This window comes from Microtus pennsylvanicus, chromosome 1 (assembly GCF_037038515.1).
Source record: "Microtus pennsylvanicus isolate mMicPen1 chromosome 1, mMicPen1.hap1, whole genome shotgun sequence".
NCBI lineage: Eukaryota > Metazoa > Chordata > Mammalia > Rodentia > Cricetidae > Microtus > Microtus pennsylvanicus.
Window position 1 is genome coordinate 120,893,528 of NC_134579.1, and position 13,668 is coordinate 120,907,195.

Consider the following 13,668-nt stretch of genomic DNA (forward strand, 5'->3'; position numbering starts at 1 on the left):
CATGGGAACAGAAAGGTTTTTGAAGTGTGTGTGTGTGTGTGTGTGTGTGTGTGTGTGTGTGTGTGTGTGTGTGTAAGAGGGGAGAGGGAGAGAGAGAAAGAGAATTTTGTACTCTCATTGCTTCTTTAGATATTGTCTTTGTGACTTCTTAGAATTTGAGCAGAGAGTTCCAGAATTTACTGTTTTAGACCATGTCGTTTTGCTCATTTTTCTAGTCTTTCAAAAAAGTAAGTGTGCCTTTTTTTTAAAGCCAATTATCTTTTTGGCTAAATGCCCAGGATGATAAAATACCATTAATTTGTATTTATCTAGACTTCCTTGTCTGGAGCTTATCCCCACTCCCCTATTACGCACCTCTCTACTCGCCCGCCTCACGATGTAAGAGTGTCTGAGCTTAGATTGTTCTTCAGTCCCCAACCAAGTGCCCCCTACCCATGTTCATCCTGCCAGCGGTTAGGCCGTGTATCACACTGAGATGTGCCTCCTCCTCATGGGGAACAAAGTGTGCAGTCGCTCTTCAGGAGTATTTCAGACACCTTGACTACTTCCCTTAGTATAGTTGAAGTGACTTTTCATGATATAGCAAATTCTATTACCTGTCTATGATAATGAAGTAAAAAATTTTGAAAAATCCAAAAAATGTGTGTAGTTCAAAGACTTGGGAATATTTTTTGTACTGGAGTGCCACATTGTAGTAAACTCAAAACATCTGACACACAGCCTGGTTGGCATTAGATTTGTTACTCTGGTTTTCATTTGTAACTGTCTGAATGCTTTGGAATAAAATACGCTTGCCGGTTTTCATGGGGCTTATTGTAGTCCCCAGATGTCAGCTCACCACTGCTTTGCACACAGTGAAGAAAGTGTGTTCTCAGTCATGCCATGCAGCCGAGGGAAGCTTGGCAGTGTGAATTGAGATGCCTGAGAAGGGTGGTGCTCTACCTGGTAGTGCACCGCTGCTGTCTGACTAATGGCTGCTAGGCTTCTCTGTGCAGGGACAGCAGCTGTGGAAGATTCACGTGGCTGGGGATTGGAGCTGCACCTCGCCCAGCAGCATATCCATCCACACACTGTGGGCGCCGTGTCTGATGGCTGGGTTAGAGACTGCCGCATAACTCTTGAATTCACAGGAGCACAGTGACAGGCACAGCTGTAGTTGAAGGAGTGGTCATATGATACGGCACCTTGGGAATCACGTAAGAGTACAAGAAACAAGTTCATCTCCATTTTATGGAAATGACACATAGGCATGGCCTTTAAATTGGGGATCTCCTCTGCAATTGGAAACATAAGTAAAAAACTGAAAACCAGTAGTTAAAACACGAATTGTAAATATCTGGAAACAAATCTCATCTTAGGCACATCAGTCAAGTCGTTCACTTCATAATTTTTTAGCACAGAGAAGGGGTGAAGACATTGACAACTGTGGGTTTTTCCCCCTTCTTTGGTAATAATTAAAGAATGACATTAGACACGGAATAACTGAGAAGAGAGGTACATTTCTTTGGATTGGCAGTAGGTAGAATGGACATTTCAGGTGAGGTTAGTCCTGTAAAAGAGCCTAAGGCTATAGTCATTTTACGGTGGATGTGAAGTAGAGAGGCCTTGCCTACCTATATCTTGCTGTAAGAGCAGAACTCACCAGGCACAAGAGAAGCCAATGCACTGACAGTGAGGGTGTGGGTCAGCTGGGAAGAGGGTTCTTCATCTCCTCCACTGGACATGTTGTAGTGTCCTTGGCAGAAACTAATTTCCTGCATCTGATGAAGGGTGGGGAGGTGAAGGTGACACTGAGGATGCTTGGCATGCAGGTGGGTAGGATGTATCTGGGTAGCTCTGAGAGCACAGGATGATGAAGTCAGGGTGTCACTGGGTGAATCCATAACCAAGGAGTGTGATGTTTGGACTCGAGTCTCTGTCAGAAGTGCTAGCCAGGTGGACTTGTGCTCCTCCCAGCTGTCCCTTCTGGGAAGTAACTTGCTGGATTGATTAGTCTGCAGTTGCTGCTCAGGCACTTGTTACCTTGCATCAGGCTTTGGGAGTAGAAATGGGAACTTGCACGTTGCAGTTAATTATTCAGAACCATGTGGCGCAACACAGGGAACCTTACATGCTCATGAACAACGGACCTTGCCTTCATTTTTCAGCACTGGTCTATTTTTCTTGAAATGTTGACCTTGAAGGTGCTGACGGTTAGCAGAGATGCCGGACTCTGGCCTTTCACAGTTGCCTGTTAAAGTGGCATCAGTCTACCTTACAGAAGGTTGCCATCTTCACAGAAAAGTGCTTTTGAGAGTGTGGCTGATACCCAAGGTGACTATAATACATACCTGGTAGTGATTGGGATTTCATTCTAAAGCAGATTTTGGCGGATCTAATTGTCTACAAGGATGAGTTGTAAAATTAAGTACAAAATTTGATGCTCTTCTCCCCAAAAGAGCAAAGAATGGTAGAGTGGACGTTTTATTTCTGATCTTTTTTTTAGTCTTAAAGCTACATTTCTTTAAAATATTTGCCTAATTATGTTTTTCAGATATAATCAGTGCATTCTGTAAAAGTGTCGGTTTTCCTGAATGTCTCTTAGCAGCCACGAGATCCCTTCAGTGTGATTTTAGGCTCCACTGGGAAGGGACAAGCTAGGAAGAAGTAAATTCAGAGGAATTCTTTCCTGTCACTGTGTGCCTCACGGTAGGAATGCACACACAGCAAACACAGTCAGAGTAAGAGTACCTTTCACTGTGATGAACAGGAAAATAGTATAAGTTACCACTCAGGTTAGCTATTTGTTTGAGCAGTACAGAGCAGGACCCAGAATGCGCCACATCACGGCATGTAAATACCCGTTGCCTGGTCATAATCACAATTTTTCCAGGAAGAGTTACAGAAACGAGTCGTCATAAATGAGTAGTGAAACCCTGATTATAAATACAGAGAAACCACAGGCTTCACCAGAGACAGGAGCACTCTTTGAAGTTTACATAGGAGGAGAGTAACGTAGACAGCTCACAGGCTGTGGGCTGTTGGATATTGGGAACTCCACTGCTCAGGTCTGCTCAGAGAGCTGACACACCTTGACTGCATGGCTGCTGTGCGTACCTGATACAGATGTTAGAACAGCCTTTGTTATGCTTCCTCTTAGTTTCTTTTCAGGGTGCACATCTGCTCCACTGTGGTCTTGTGTGGTCTTCAGCATTCCCCAGTTGCTAGTGTAATTGTACAACTGTCTTCCATAGCAAGCATCTCTTCCATTTTCTCACAGGGCTTAAAGTTGACAACACCATGTTCACTTCCTTTCTGTTTGTGTCACCTCAGAGTAGATATATATGAACTTCCACCCCAAATGCAACATGACTTTATCCAACACAGTTCTTTCTCTACAAGGCTGTGTATCCTGTTGGGCATGATCCGTGCCTGTCACCACTGCTTTTATTCAATGCACAGTAGACACTCAGTAACAGCTTTTACCAAGAGAAAAATGCTTGTGTGTTAATTCAGCCATGAGATGGACCTGGGTTTAAGACAGGAAGATGGCAGTAGGAAATATTATGGGGTAGTCACTTATGTCCTGTCTGTGTGTACAGGTATGTCTGGGCTCAGTGACTGCTAGGAAACATTTCCTCTCTGCCTTAGCCTCCTTGTCTCCAGCAGTGAACACTATGGCAGTCATCCCCACTCACAGTGGTGGTGGTGATTGCAGTAGCTATCTGCAGTGTTACTGGACTGAGGACTCTGATTGATGCTCAGTTCTGCACTATCTGTGGCAGTGTCTTCCCAGGAGAGGTGGAGTCTGGCTGGGGAAGAACCTGGCGATGCTTTACAGTTTGACTACATATGGCCCTTTTCTTAGGTGGATACTCCATATTTGCTATTCAAAATTTAATGCAAACACAGTCTCTCCCACAGAAGCATGCTTATTTAATGTAGAAACATGCAGCCAAATGATGTTCACTGAAAAGCAGAGAGTGTTCACTTTCAGAATAAACCCAGTGATGTTTTGATGTAACCCTGTTTCAAATTGACTCTGCCCAAAGGAGATTATATTGTGACCAGAAACTGTAGCCTGCCATCTACTGACTATTTAGACTGTAATGAACGGGGCAAGGGCTTGAATTGTTCCTCTTTAGTCCATGGTGGTTTGGGAACAACAGAGACAAAAACCAAGTCCACATCTGTCTGAATACTGAGATAAGAATTGCTATGTTGCTTTCATAAGTACTTGTAAGGAAAGAATTCTGACCGCTTTTCTTTAAAACGTGAATTGTTTCACTTACTAAAAATGAGAGATCATTGTATCCCATCAAGTTCAGAATGTCCATTTTATTTAACATTTTGTATTTTTTAAAATCAAGGGTACTTCTTACAGTCTGCGGCATCTCATTCATTGTATAGAGGGCAATTAGGATAGGGTTGTCATTTGCCTGCATGTGAATGAACTTGGTCATAACTACTGTCACTACAGTTGAACTGTCACACTCTTGATATTACATGTAGTGGGTTCAATTACTGTTACCATGTCCTATAAAGAAATTCTGTGACTTGACAGAAAAACACACACAGCATGGAGACAGAAGCCAGGTGCAGCCGAGACTGAGTGAGGCAGACACCCTTGCTTGGAAAGCTGATGTCAAGTCTTTATTTTCTTGTACAGGGTTTTTGTGCCCACAGAAAGAACACATCAAGGCAGATGATGGGTTGTCTTAAGGTTTTGTTATTGGCACCGTTGCTAAAGGATTGGTCACTTGTCACAACAAGCCCTAACCCCAGCTTGCAGGAGGAGTTGTGGTGTTTGAAAGTGTCCTTACGTTCCCTGCACTCTGACCTTGGTAATATAGGAGCTTAGGTCATGTAGTCCTGTGACTTGAAATTCCAGTTTTGGAAATAATCCAACTATTTGCTTGCTTGCTTGCTTGACCCCCCCCCCCCCCCCGGTGGACATTAACAATACATGCCCAAAGTTCTGAGTTCTTTGAGTGTAAGAAAACATTTGGCAGTTGGACTTGTGGTACCATGTTTCCATTGGTGCCTCTCATCTGGGTTGTCAGAGTATTGAGCCATCCTGTGACTGAGTCTGCGAAGGTAATTCCTGATGTGCTTATTGTAGGTGCCTAATGGATAAGAACTTCGTGAGGATCGGGAAGTGGTTTGTGCGACCCTATGACAAGGATGAAAAGCCAGTCAACAAAAGGTCAGTCTTCAGGGTGCTCTTGTCGTTTGCTTCCTCTTCCTTGACCACGCCTGTCTTTGCACTGAGGTCAAAGGGGTTTGTGTATTTATCTCTTCCTGTTGTTCTTGGCCACTGTGCTATCCCATAATGCATGCTTGTGGTTGAATATTAAGATGAGATAGCCATATGGTCATCAGTGAGGTCATGTCTGAGTTATTCTTCACTATATGCTTTTGAATTTAGACATTCTAGCATGTTCTTTTTGTTATTTTTCCTAATTTTTTTCCTAAATTGTTATTCGGCATGACTTAAGTATAAAGTGAATTAAATGGTGAAAATTTGTATAGTGCTGTCCCAGTGCTCCTTACCTGATTACTGTCAAGAACAGGACTGTGGGTTATGTCCCAGGAATCCTGAACTGTTAGCCATAACCCTCCTTTGTAATGCCTGTAAAGTGAATAGGCATGGGATCAGTAAAACCAGATCAAAACAACTCAATTTTAACATCCCTTATCTCTGACCATAGTCTAGTCATATTTGGTTGATAGAGAGAAAAAACACTTAATTTTCACAAAACAGGGTATACAGCACCCCATCCCACCCGAGTTGTGGTATTCTTTTTCTTTTTATATGCTAGGGAAGAAGCACAGGGCCTCTTGCCCTTTCCCACTGAGCTCTATACCCAGGATACACCCCCTCAATTCTGTCTTAAGGTTCAGGTACACTAAGGTAGGGACTTGGCAGGTGGTTGTAGGTTGGAGTCAACAGGATGAAGTTTGTGCCCCTAGCGGCTGCTGGCAGTCCCTGGCTCTTGATGTTAGAGGCTCCATTAGTAGCTTCTCCCAGTGTGTCTTAGTAAAGTGGTTGTTGAAGGTCTCGGATTGGGATTAGAGGGACACCGATGCTGGGAGATGGAGTTCATTCAGGGTCATTCCGACCGTGAACAACGGCATGGCAGTGACTCTGAGGAGACTTCAGGCCCCAGCATCCGGCAGACAACATGGCAGAGTCTCTGAAGAGATAAATTGAACCCACCTAGCACTATCAGAGACTTCTTCTATTTCCTGAGGTTGGTGGTGGATTTACAGCACAAACCTGTAGTCAAGGTCTCTGGCTGGAGACAGGGAAGAGATGGAAGCAGGATTTGTGCAACCCTACCCACTTTGATCTAAACTCATGTCCTAGTCCTGCCACCACCTGGGAGTCTGTAACCTAGAGCCTCAGATAAATGTCTCAGCGGGTTGTCTGTCTGTCCCTGTCTTCCAGGGGAAGGAAGAGCTGCTGTAGGGACTGTGGGGTATGGGTGTGGTAAATGTAGATAAATATACACAAACACGTACAAAACGAGCCCCCCATCACTTTCTCTGTGTTTGGTTTTATTAGAAGTGAAAAATAAGCCATTTACCACCCTGAGGTTGACTGTTCTTCTCAAGGCCCTAGCTAGAGATGAGGCCAAGGGTCACAGCAGTAGCAGTGCTGACTGTCCATCAGGAAGGAGAGAGAAAGAGAAGCTGAGGAAGCAGGTAGGAGTTGAGGAGGTGATAGTCCAGAGCACAGCTGGACACCAAGCACGCTCTGCTTACTGTTTCTTAGTAGTGAGTCTAGTCGCTTGGTAAATGATTGGCTGAAGGATGAATGCAGAGATGAGCATCTGGTTTTTAGGAAGGATTGTTGACCACTCATGACTCTTCTTTGACTGCCAGTTCCCGAGATTGATCAGTGTGCAGTTTAGTTGCATATAAAGAGGAGTGATTATATGCCTCTCATTTTTTTAGATGTAACTCAATACAGTGGTTTTTGCTAAAGTATGTGAGCATTTAAAAAGATCCAAAAATATATTTGCCTTCAAATCCATTTCTACTTACTACTTTTCAAAGCCTCTGTAAACACAGGAGGTTCTTGCAAGTTAAACATTGGCATGTCTAAGGAAATGATTTCTTATTTTTTAGACATTACTATTTTCTCATTTACACATGCATTTAATTGTGTTTGTTTACAAAATGATATGTCAGAGTCCATCTGTCAAAAGATAAAGAACATTTTCTTAATTTTAAGTTGAAAATTAGGCAGGTATAAATTAATTTTCTAGTCTAGCTAGAAAAGGTGAGGACTAAGGTTATTGTGTATAATTTCTGGTTATAAACTATCATGTTGTGTCTCTGCAACTTAGATTATTGGTTCTAAATGGAATAATTTCATTATGACACATTCAAAGTGAGTCAGTTTCTAGTATCAGCTGTCTAATACTCTTGCTTAGAAAGAACTAAGCTTATATTTGTTTTTTTATTCATACAATTTTAGTAAAAATTTAATTAAGACCACTATAGCATTAGCATACAAGAACTGCCTAATGCAAAAGAACCAAGATTTTAAAAATTGTTAAGTATATATATCAAATCATTTTAATTCCTGTTATGATTTCCCATTTATCCATTATGAACACACTCTCTTTTATGTCCTTAAGTATAGTTAAAAATTGTTGTGATAATGCTGGTTATGAAGTAAAACGCACATGCCATCTCTCTTGACTGACTTTTCTCTTTGGAATGGGCTGGCTTTTCAGAACTCTTCATTCCGAGTTACTTTGAATTATGGAAAGTGTACATGGTGTACTCTGTTCTCTGAAGGTTGGTCTCTGCTCCTTCCCACCCCCCTCCTGTCTCTTCTTTGAGCGGTTGATTGACCAGACTCATCTTTTAACTAGGAGTTTTCAAAAGCCTTGGTTGACTGTGGGTTGAATGAGTGTTCATTGTTGGGTGCTGTGAAATGCTTAACTATACCCTTGGCTCCTCCTTACGTCTTCCACGAGTCATGACAACTACAAATGGCTGTGGACACTGTCTCCTGGGAGGCAAAGCACATAATTGCAGAGGCACCAGAGGCTGAGCTGATGGCTCTGCTCCCTCCCTCCCTCCCTCCCTCCCTCCCTCCCTCCCTCCCTCCCTCCCTCCCTCCCTCCCTCCCTCCGTCTCTCCCTCCCTCCTCATTCTCAGCAGTCTTGGTCTTTCTGATTTCAGCCCGTCTAGTTCTTTTATAAATTACTTGAAAAGCACAACAACAAACCTCACTGTCTGCTGTGGTTTAGTCTTCCCTGGCCCCGTGTGCTGTTTACTAAGCAGTAGGCGGGTTTCAGGACACATGGGGCATACAGCCCTCGCTCACTTGCTCTTCCAGTAGCTTCCTCTTGTGCTGGACAGTTCAGCTCTTGGCAGATGTGGATTTTTTCTTCAAACCTTTGGTGGTTTTAGGGACAGAATGCTCTAGAAAGTTCTTGTTATTGCTGAGAGTGGACACAAGCAGCATGTGCATTGTCCTCTCAGAGGCTGGCCTCAGGCTGAGCCAGCCCCATAGGAGATATCCACAGGAACATTTTGCCCAATTAGAGAGAGTCATGTATTTTGTAAGTAATTCCAGCCTTTAATGATGATGTGGATTTACCTAGCTTACTGTTTTGTGCCTTCTCCTTTTGTGAAGGTGTCAGTTTGTAGTCAGGGAAGTGCTTTGTGTTGCCTTCCTCTGCGGCACTCTTAGAGTTTGCTGCAGGTATTCCTAGTAGTCCTAACAACCCTCTCTATAGAGTGAAGTAGGGCAACAGCAGTTAGAAGACAGGTCCTGCTGCTGCTGAGCTGGGGGGCGTTAGGAGGGTGTGGAAGGTGCTGCCCAGGCGGCCTGTTTGCTCTGAAGACTTGCTCCTAATGGAGCCCTTTCTTAGAACAATGTGACCAAGCTCTGTTCAGTGTTTTCATAATGGCATTTTGTTTGGTTTTGTTTTTTGTTTGTTTTTGTTTTTTCGTGACAGGGTTTCTTTGTGTAGTACTAGCTGTCCTGGAACTAGCTCTTGTAGACCAGGCTGGGCTCGAACTTAGAGATCTGCCTGCCTCTGCCTCTCTAGTGCTGGGATTAAAGGTGTGTGCCACCACCGCCTGGCATAGTGACATTTTTGTAGTAAGGTGGCAACCTGGAAAGCATTAACATGTTGGATGTCAGTACAGTGCTAGAGTGTTTATTCCTGCAAAGACTGAAAATACAGTTGGAAATTGGTGCTTTCTGTCATTTTCTCCCCAGTGGGCATCTCCCCCAAGTTGAGCGGAACCTAATTAAAATTTTAAGGAAAAGGTTATATGACTAAGCAAATCACAATTACTGAGCTTAAGTTTCCTTTTTTTTTTTTTTTGTGAAGAGAGAATTGTTTTAGCTTTGAGTAAGATAATAAAGTGTGTGACACAGGACTGAAGTGACTGAGTTTGTCAGTAGTGCCGATGTGGGGCTGGTAGTGCTGGGAAAATATTAGCCATAAGGTTTTTCTTCTGGTTTTGGTACTTTCTTACACCAGAGGCAGATTGCTAATTAAGTATTTGCGTTTCTTATCATATACACAGTTGAGTTAATGAGCCGTGTATTTCTACACTGAATCTTGATTGCCTGTGTAGCCCTGGCTAGCCTAAAACTTTCTTTGTAGACCAGGCTAGCCCCAGACTCAGAGATTCACCTATTTCTGCATACTAGGTGCTTAGATTAAAGGTGTGTGCTATTTTCCATCCGCAAAGAACTCTGCTTCATGAAACATTTTAAATTCCCCTGTGTCTTTCTTGTGTGAATTTTAAATTGTGTTTATTAGTACTGTATTTATCTTGCCAAATTTTATGAACTCCAAAGGTTTAGAAAGCATATTCTGCATTCTAATGATCTTGCTTGCTTGTTGGGCATAGTTAGGGTACTAAAGATTAATAAAATAAAATCCCTAAATATGATCTTGGTCATAAGACATAGTTCTGAGCACCATCAGTATTTAGTCCCATTTGCTTTGTGGTCATGTGAAACTGGAGTGTCTGTGGTCCAGGGATGTCCTGAAGCTGGCTGGGCCAGCAGTGAAGCTGCTTGCCCTTGTGTTTGATCCTATAAAGTTGGCTCCTGACTGCCATGCATTTCTTCCACACTCACATGTCACACATACATATAAAATAGTGATAAATGCTGTGACTACTGAGGGTGTGGCTTGTTTGCTCCTGCCCTAGGGCCTTCTTCACCCCAGCCTTGAGTGTGCTTCCATTAGACAAGTAGTCAAACAGAGAACATATGTGTTCTAGATGATGCCTGGCCTCCTCTGGCAGGCTGCCCCATACAGTTGCTAGCATGATTCTAGTTCCTTTTGCTCAGGTTTCTAACTCAAGTTAACATGGTTCTTTTTCAAGCTGTTCCTTTCAAGTTGTTTCTTTGAATATTTTGCTTCCCAGTTGCCCCTCAGCATGATTTAACTGCTATGTATATATTTAGTTTTCAATTTGTAGTACAGAAGTTAAGAATTTGGGGTCCTTCATGCCTTCCCCATTTTATTGTTTTGTTTTGTTTCAGTTTTTTTTTTTTTTAAGATAGGGTTTCTCCTTTTGCCTTCCCCATTCTTATATTGTTTTCTGGAGTTGAGTTGTTAGGACAGAATCCTTCCTATCTATGGGTCTCCTGTGGACACCTTCATTTTCCTTTTTATTCAGCACAGAGTCCAAAGTCCTTTGAAGGTTGATTTGAATGAGTGGACTATGTTTATACTTCCCTTCGTAAGTCTAGGATAAAACCTGTAAATGGGGCCTGCAGAGTTGCCTTGCAGAGTATCATCAGACAGAGACATGGTCTCCTTGCTCTTGTTATTTTGATGTTAAAAGAGAAATCTTAAAGTACTTATGTTTTCTAAGAGGGTGACAGTCCTTGGTTCTTAGAACAGCTGGGTCTGTATTTGCGTAGTTTCTGTCTATATTAGGATTTATTGGTGCATGGGTGTTGAAGTCTGAGCAGCCGCTCTTAGTGGTACGTTTAATTCTGGCGTACCAACTGGGAAGTGCACACAACACAGTGGCTCCCCGTGTTTCTGACCTGCGCTGTAGTTGGTCTTAGAAACAGAACACACTACAAGGTCTTAACATCTCAAAGCATAAACAAGCGAGCCTTCTGAAGAGGGAGCATTGCTGACTAGGACTGAAACTGGGTGGTGCTGCTCCCATTGGCACTTGGACATACATATTCAAGAAAATGGGGGTTTCTTACTGTGCACAGTTGGCAGTGAGCTAAATATTTCTGAAAGTTGAGATCTTAAAAAATTAGTACATATGGGAGGCTGGTTTTTCTGAAAGAGAAAACTGGATTTACTAGAGAATTTGGAGGTTTGTCTCTGTGTTTTGAGTAAAGTGTGACATCACTTTACCTTTGTTTCTTATTAGAAATTACAAAATCTTGAATTAATGTGATGTCTTCAAGAGCAGTTCCCCTGTAGTTTTCTCACTTTCCTACAGATGGTTTGGGTGCACCCTCCCCCCCCCCCCCCCCCCAATTTAGCTCTTCACTGCAGAGGAGCTCTGCCTTCCCAGGCTCCTTGTGGAGGGACAGCAGTGCCAAGCAGCCCTCAGCTGTGAGGATGAACTTCCTGCTTCCCCCTGGCCGAGAGCTGACAGGACTGACTAAGCTGTGTGTGACTGTCTGAGGACACTCCTGGAGCATTGCAGCCATGTTTAGTTAACGCAGAGCCTTTCATTCCACTGCAGTGCTTCTTAGCTCCAGTTTGTGGAGGTGTAGCCCAGAAAACACTTGCTCCATGCGGGTGCTCCAGCCAAAGGGTGGCTTCGATGTGTCTGGGCATGGCGCAGTGTCATGCACAGGAAGGCTGTACTCTGTGGATGGCATGGAGCCAAGAAATTAGATTTGAGCTTCATATGTAATTGTGTATGAATACAAATGGAAGTGCATGCATTTCTGTTTTATAACCATAGTCTATCAAATGGTGAACATTTTGCATTGTTTCATCGCCATATTTTACTCAATAAATAGTGCTCAACTGTTTGAGATCAGTCCCTGTGGTGGGGATATTCGACCACACTGTGAACCTGAGTTTGCATTTGTGTTAATTAAATAAAATTAACCTTGAGTCAGGAGGCTTCATTAGCAACTAGTTTATAAAAAGTCATCATAGTAGGGTGGGGTTTGGAGTGGCACAGCTTTTTGTGGTTTGGTGAGGTGGAAGCACGGGGTGTTCTGTGGACGCCAGCAAGGAGAGATAGCTAGTTGCTGCTCAGCCACTCTGAACTCACAGGTTTTCACCCCCGCCTTTGAGTCATATTCATAATTAGAACAATAGAGATTTAGTTAAAGCTACCTTTAGTGTAAGTGACAGGGCTGGTGCCTGCAGGAGCAGAATTTTCACCAGGCTGTGACCTGAGTGGCCAGGCCACTGCTAGATAAGGACACAAGCAGGTAAGTAACTGCAGAGTTGCAGTTGCTGGCTGAGATAGCAGTAGAGTAAGGCACAGCCGCTGTGCTGTACATAAAACAACATTCCCATGTTGTGCATGTAAGCGTGTCAGATTTTAGAAAACCATGCTTGCCTCAGATTCCCCCCACACTTATTCTACCTCATACACCATTTGCAGAGTGTGTGTATGCCGCTAGTCTATGGGAAGCTGTCTTACCAGTGCTTACACTACCAACAGAACAGTCTAATCTCAGATGCAGTGGGTATGAGTAAGAGAGCTTCACAAAGCCTTTCTGAGGAAGAGAGAACAGTTGCAGGTTAGACACCTTACAATCATTGTCTTGGGTTATAAAATGCTAATAAGAGCTGAAGGTGCCAACAGGAGTGTTGGTATGGGCTGTGGTGAAGAGTTGAAGGTCTGGAGTAACCGTGATACGGTTTCCATGGCTTATAGTCACAAGAAAGGAAAAGCAAGGTGATAAAACCATGTCTCCAACAAAGGCAGAGGATGCGTTGAATTCCATGAAGCTGTGAAGTGGTAGCTTTTAGGGTATAGATCGAGTGATCCACAGAGTGAGGTGGGAAATTTTCACGCCTGTCTCTGCTCTGTCTGTGGGCCCAGGGTACATGCAAGATGGGGAATTACTTGCAGGATCAGTATGTAGTCAAAACTGTGAGACTATGCTGGACATGCCTGCAGCCTGCAATTCATTCACAGTGAACCTCACTCCCAGGATGTTTCTTCCCACATTGGTAGATCACAGAGGATTTGTTTAGAGACTGTTGTGAATGAATATGGATAAATTGAGGGTTTTTTCCTTTTTAATTAATTTATTTATTAAAGATTTCTGCCTCCTCCCCGCCACTCCCTCCCATTTCCCTCCCCTCCCCCAATCAAGTCCCCCTCCCTCATCAGCCCGAAGAGCAATCAGGGTTCCCTGCCCTGTGGGAAGTCCAAGGACCACCCACCTCCATCCAGGTCTAGTAAGGTGAGCATCCAAACTGCCTAGGCTCCCACAAAGCCAGTACGTGCAGTAGGATCAAAACCCAGTGCCATTGTTCTTGAGTTCTCAGTAGTCCTCATTGTCCGCTATGTTCAGCAAGTCCGGTTTTATCCCATGCTTTTTCAGACCCAGGCCAGCTGGCCTTGGTGAGTTCCCAATAGAACCTCCCCATTGTCTCAGTGTGTGGGTGCACCCCTCGCGGTCCTGAGTTCCTTGCTCATGCTCTCTCTCCTTCTGCTCCTGATTTGGACCTTGGGATTTTTTAT

General features: G+C 43.5%; 1 protein-coding gene across 4 annotated transcripts in view; it reads left to right on the top strand.

The window, feature by feature from the left end:
• Positions 1–13,668, top strand: part of Med13l (mediator complex subunit 13L) — a 229,934-nt gene that overhangs the window by 123,843 nt on the left and 92,423 nt on the right. For all 4 annotated transcript variants that reach the window (XM_075982008.1, XM_075982023.1, XM_075982014.1 and 1 more), the window contains one exon: positions 5,102–5,185. In XM_075982008.1, the coding sequence (XP_075838123.1) occupies positions 5,102–5,185 (84 nt within the window). The remainder of the gene's footprint in view (positions 1–5,101; positions 5,186–13,668) is intronic.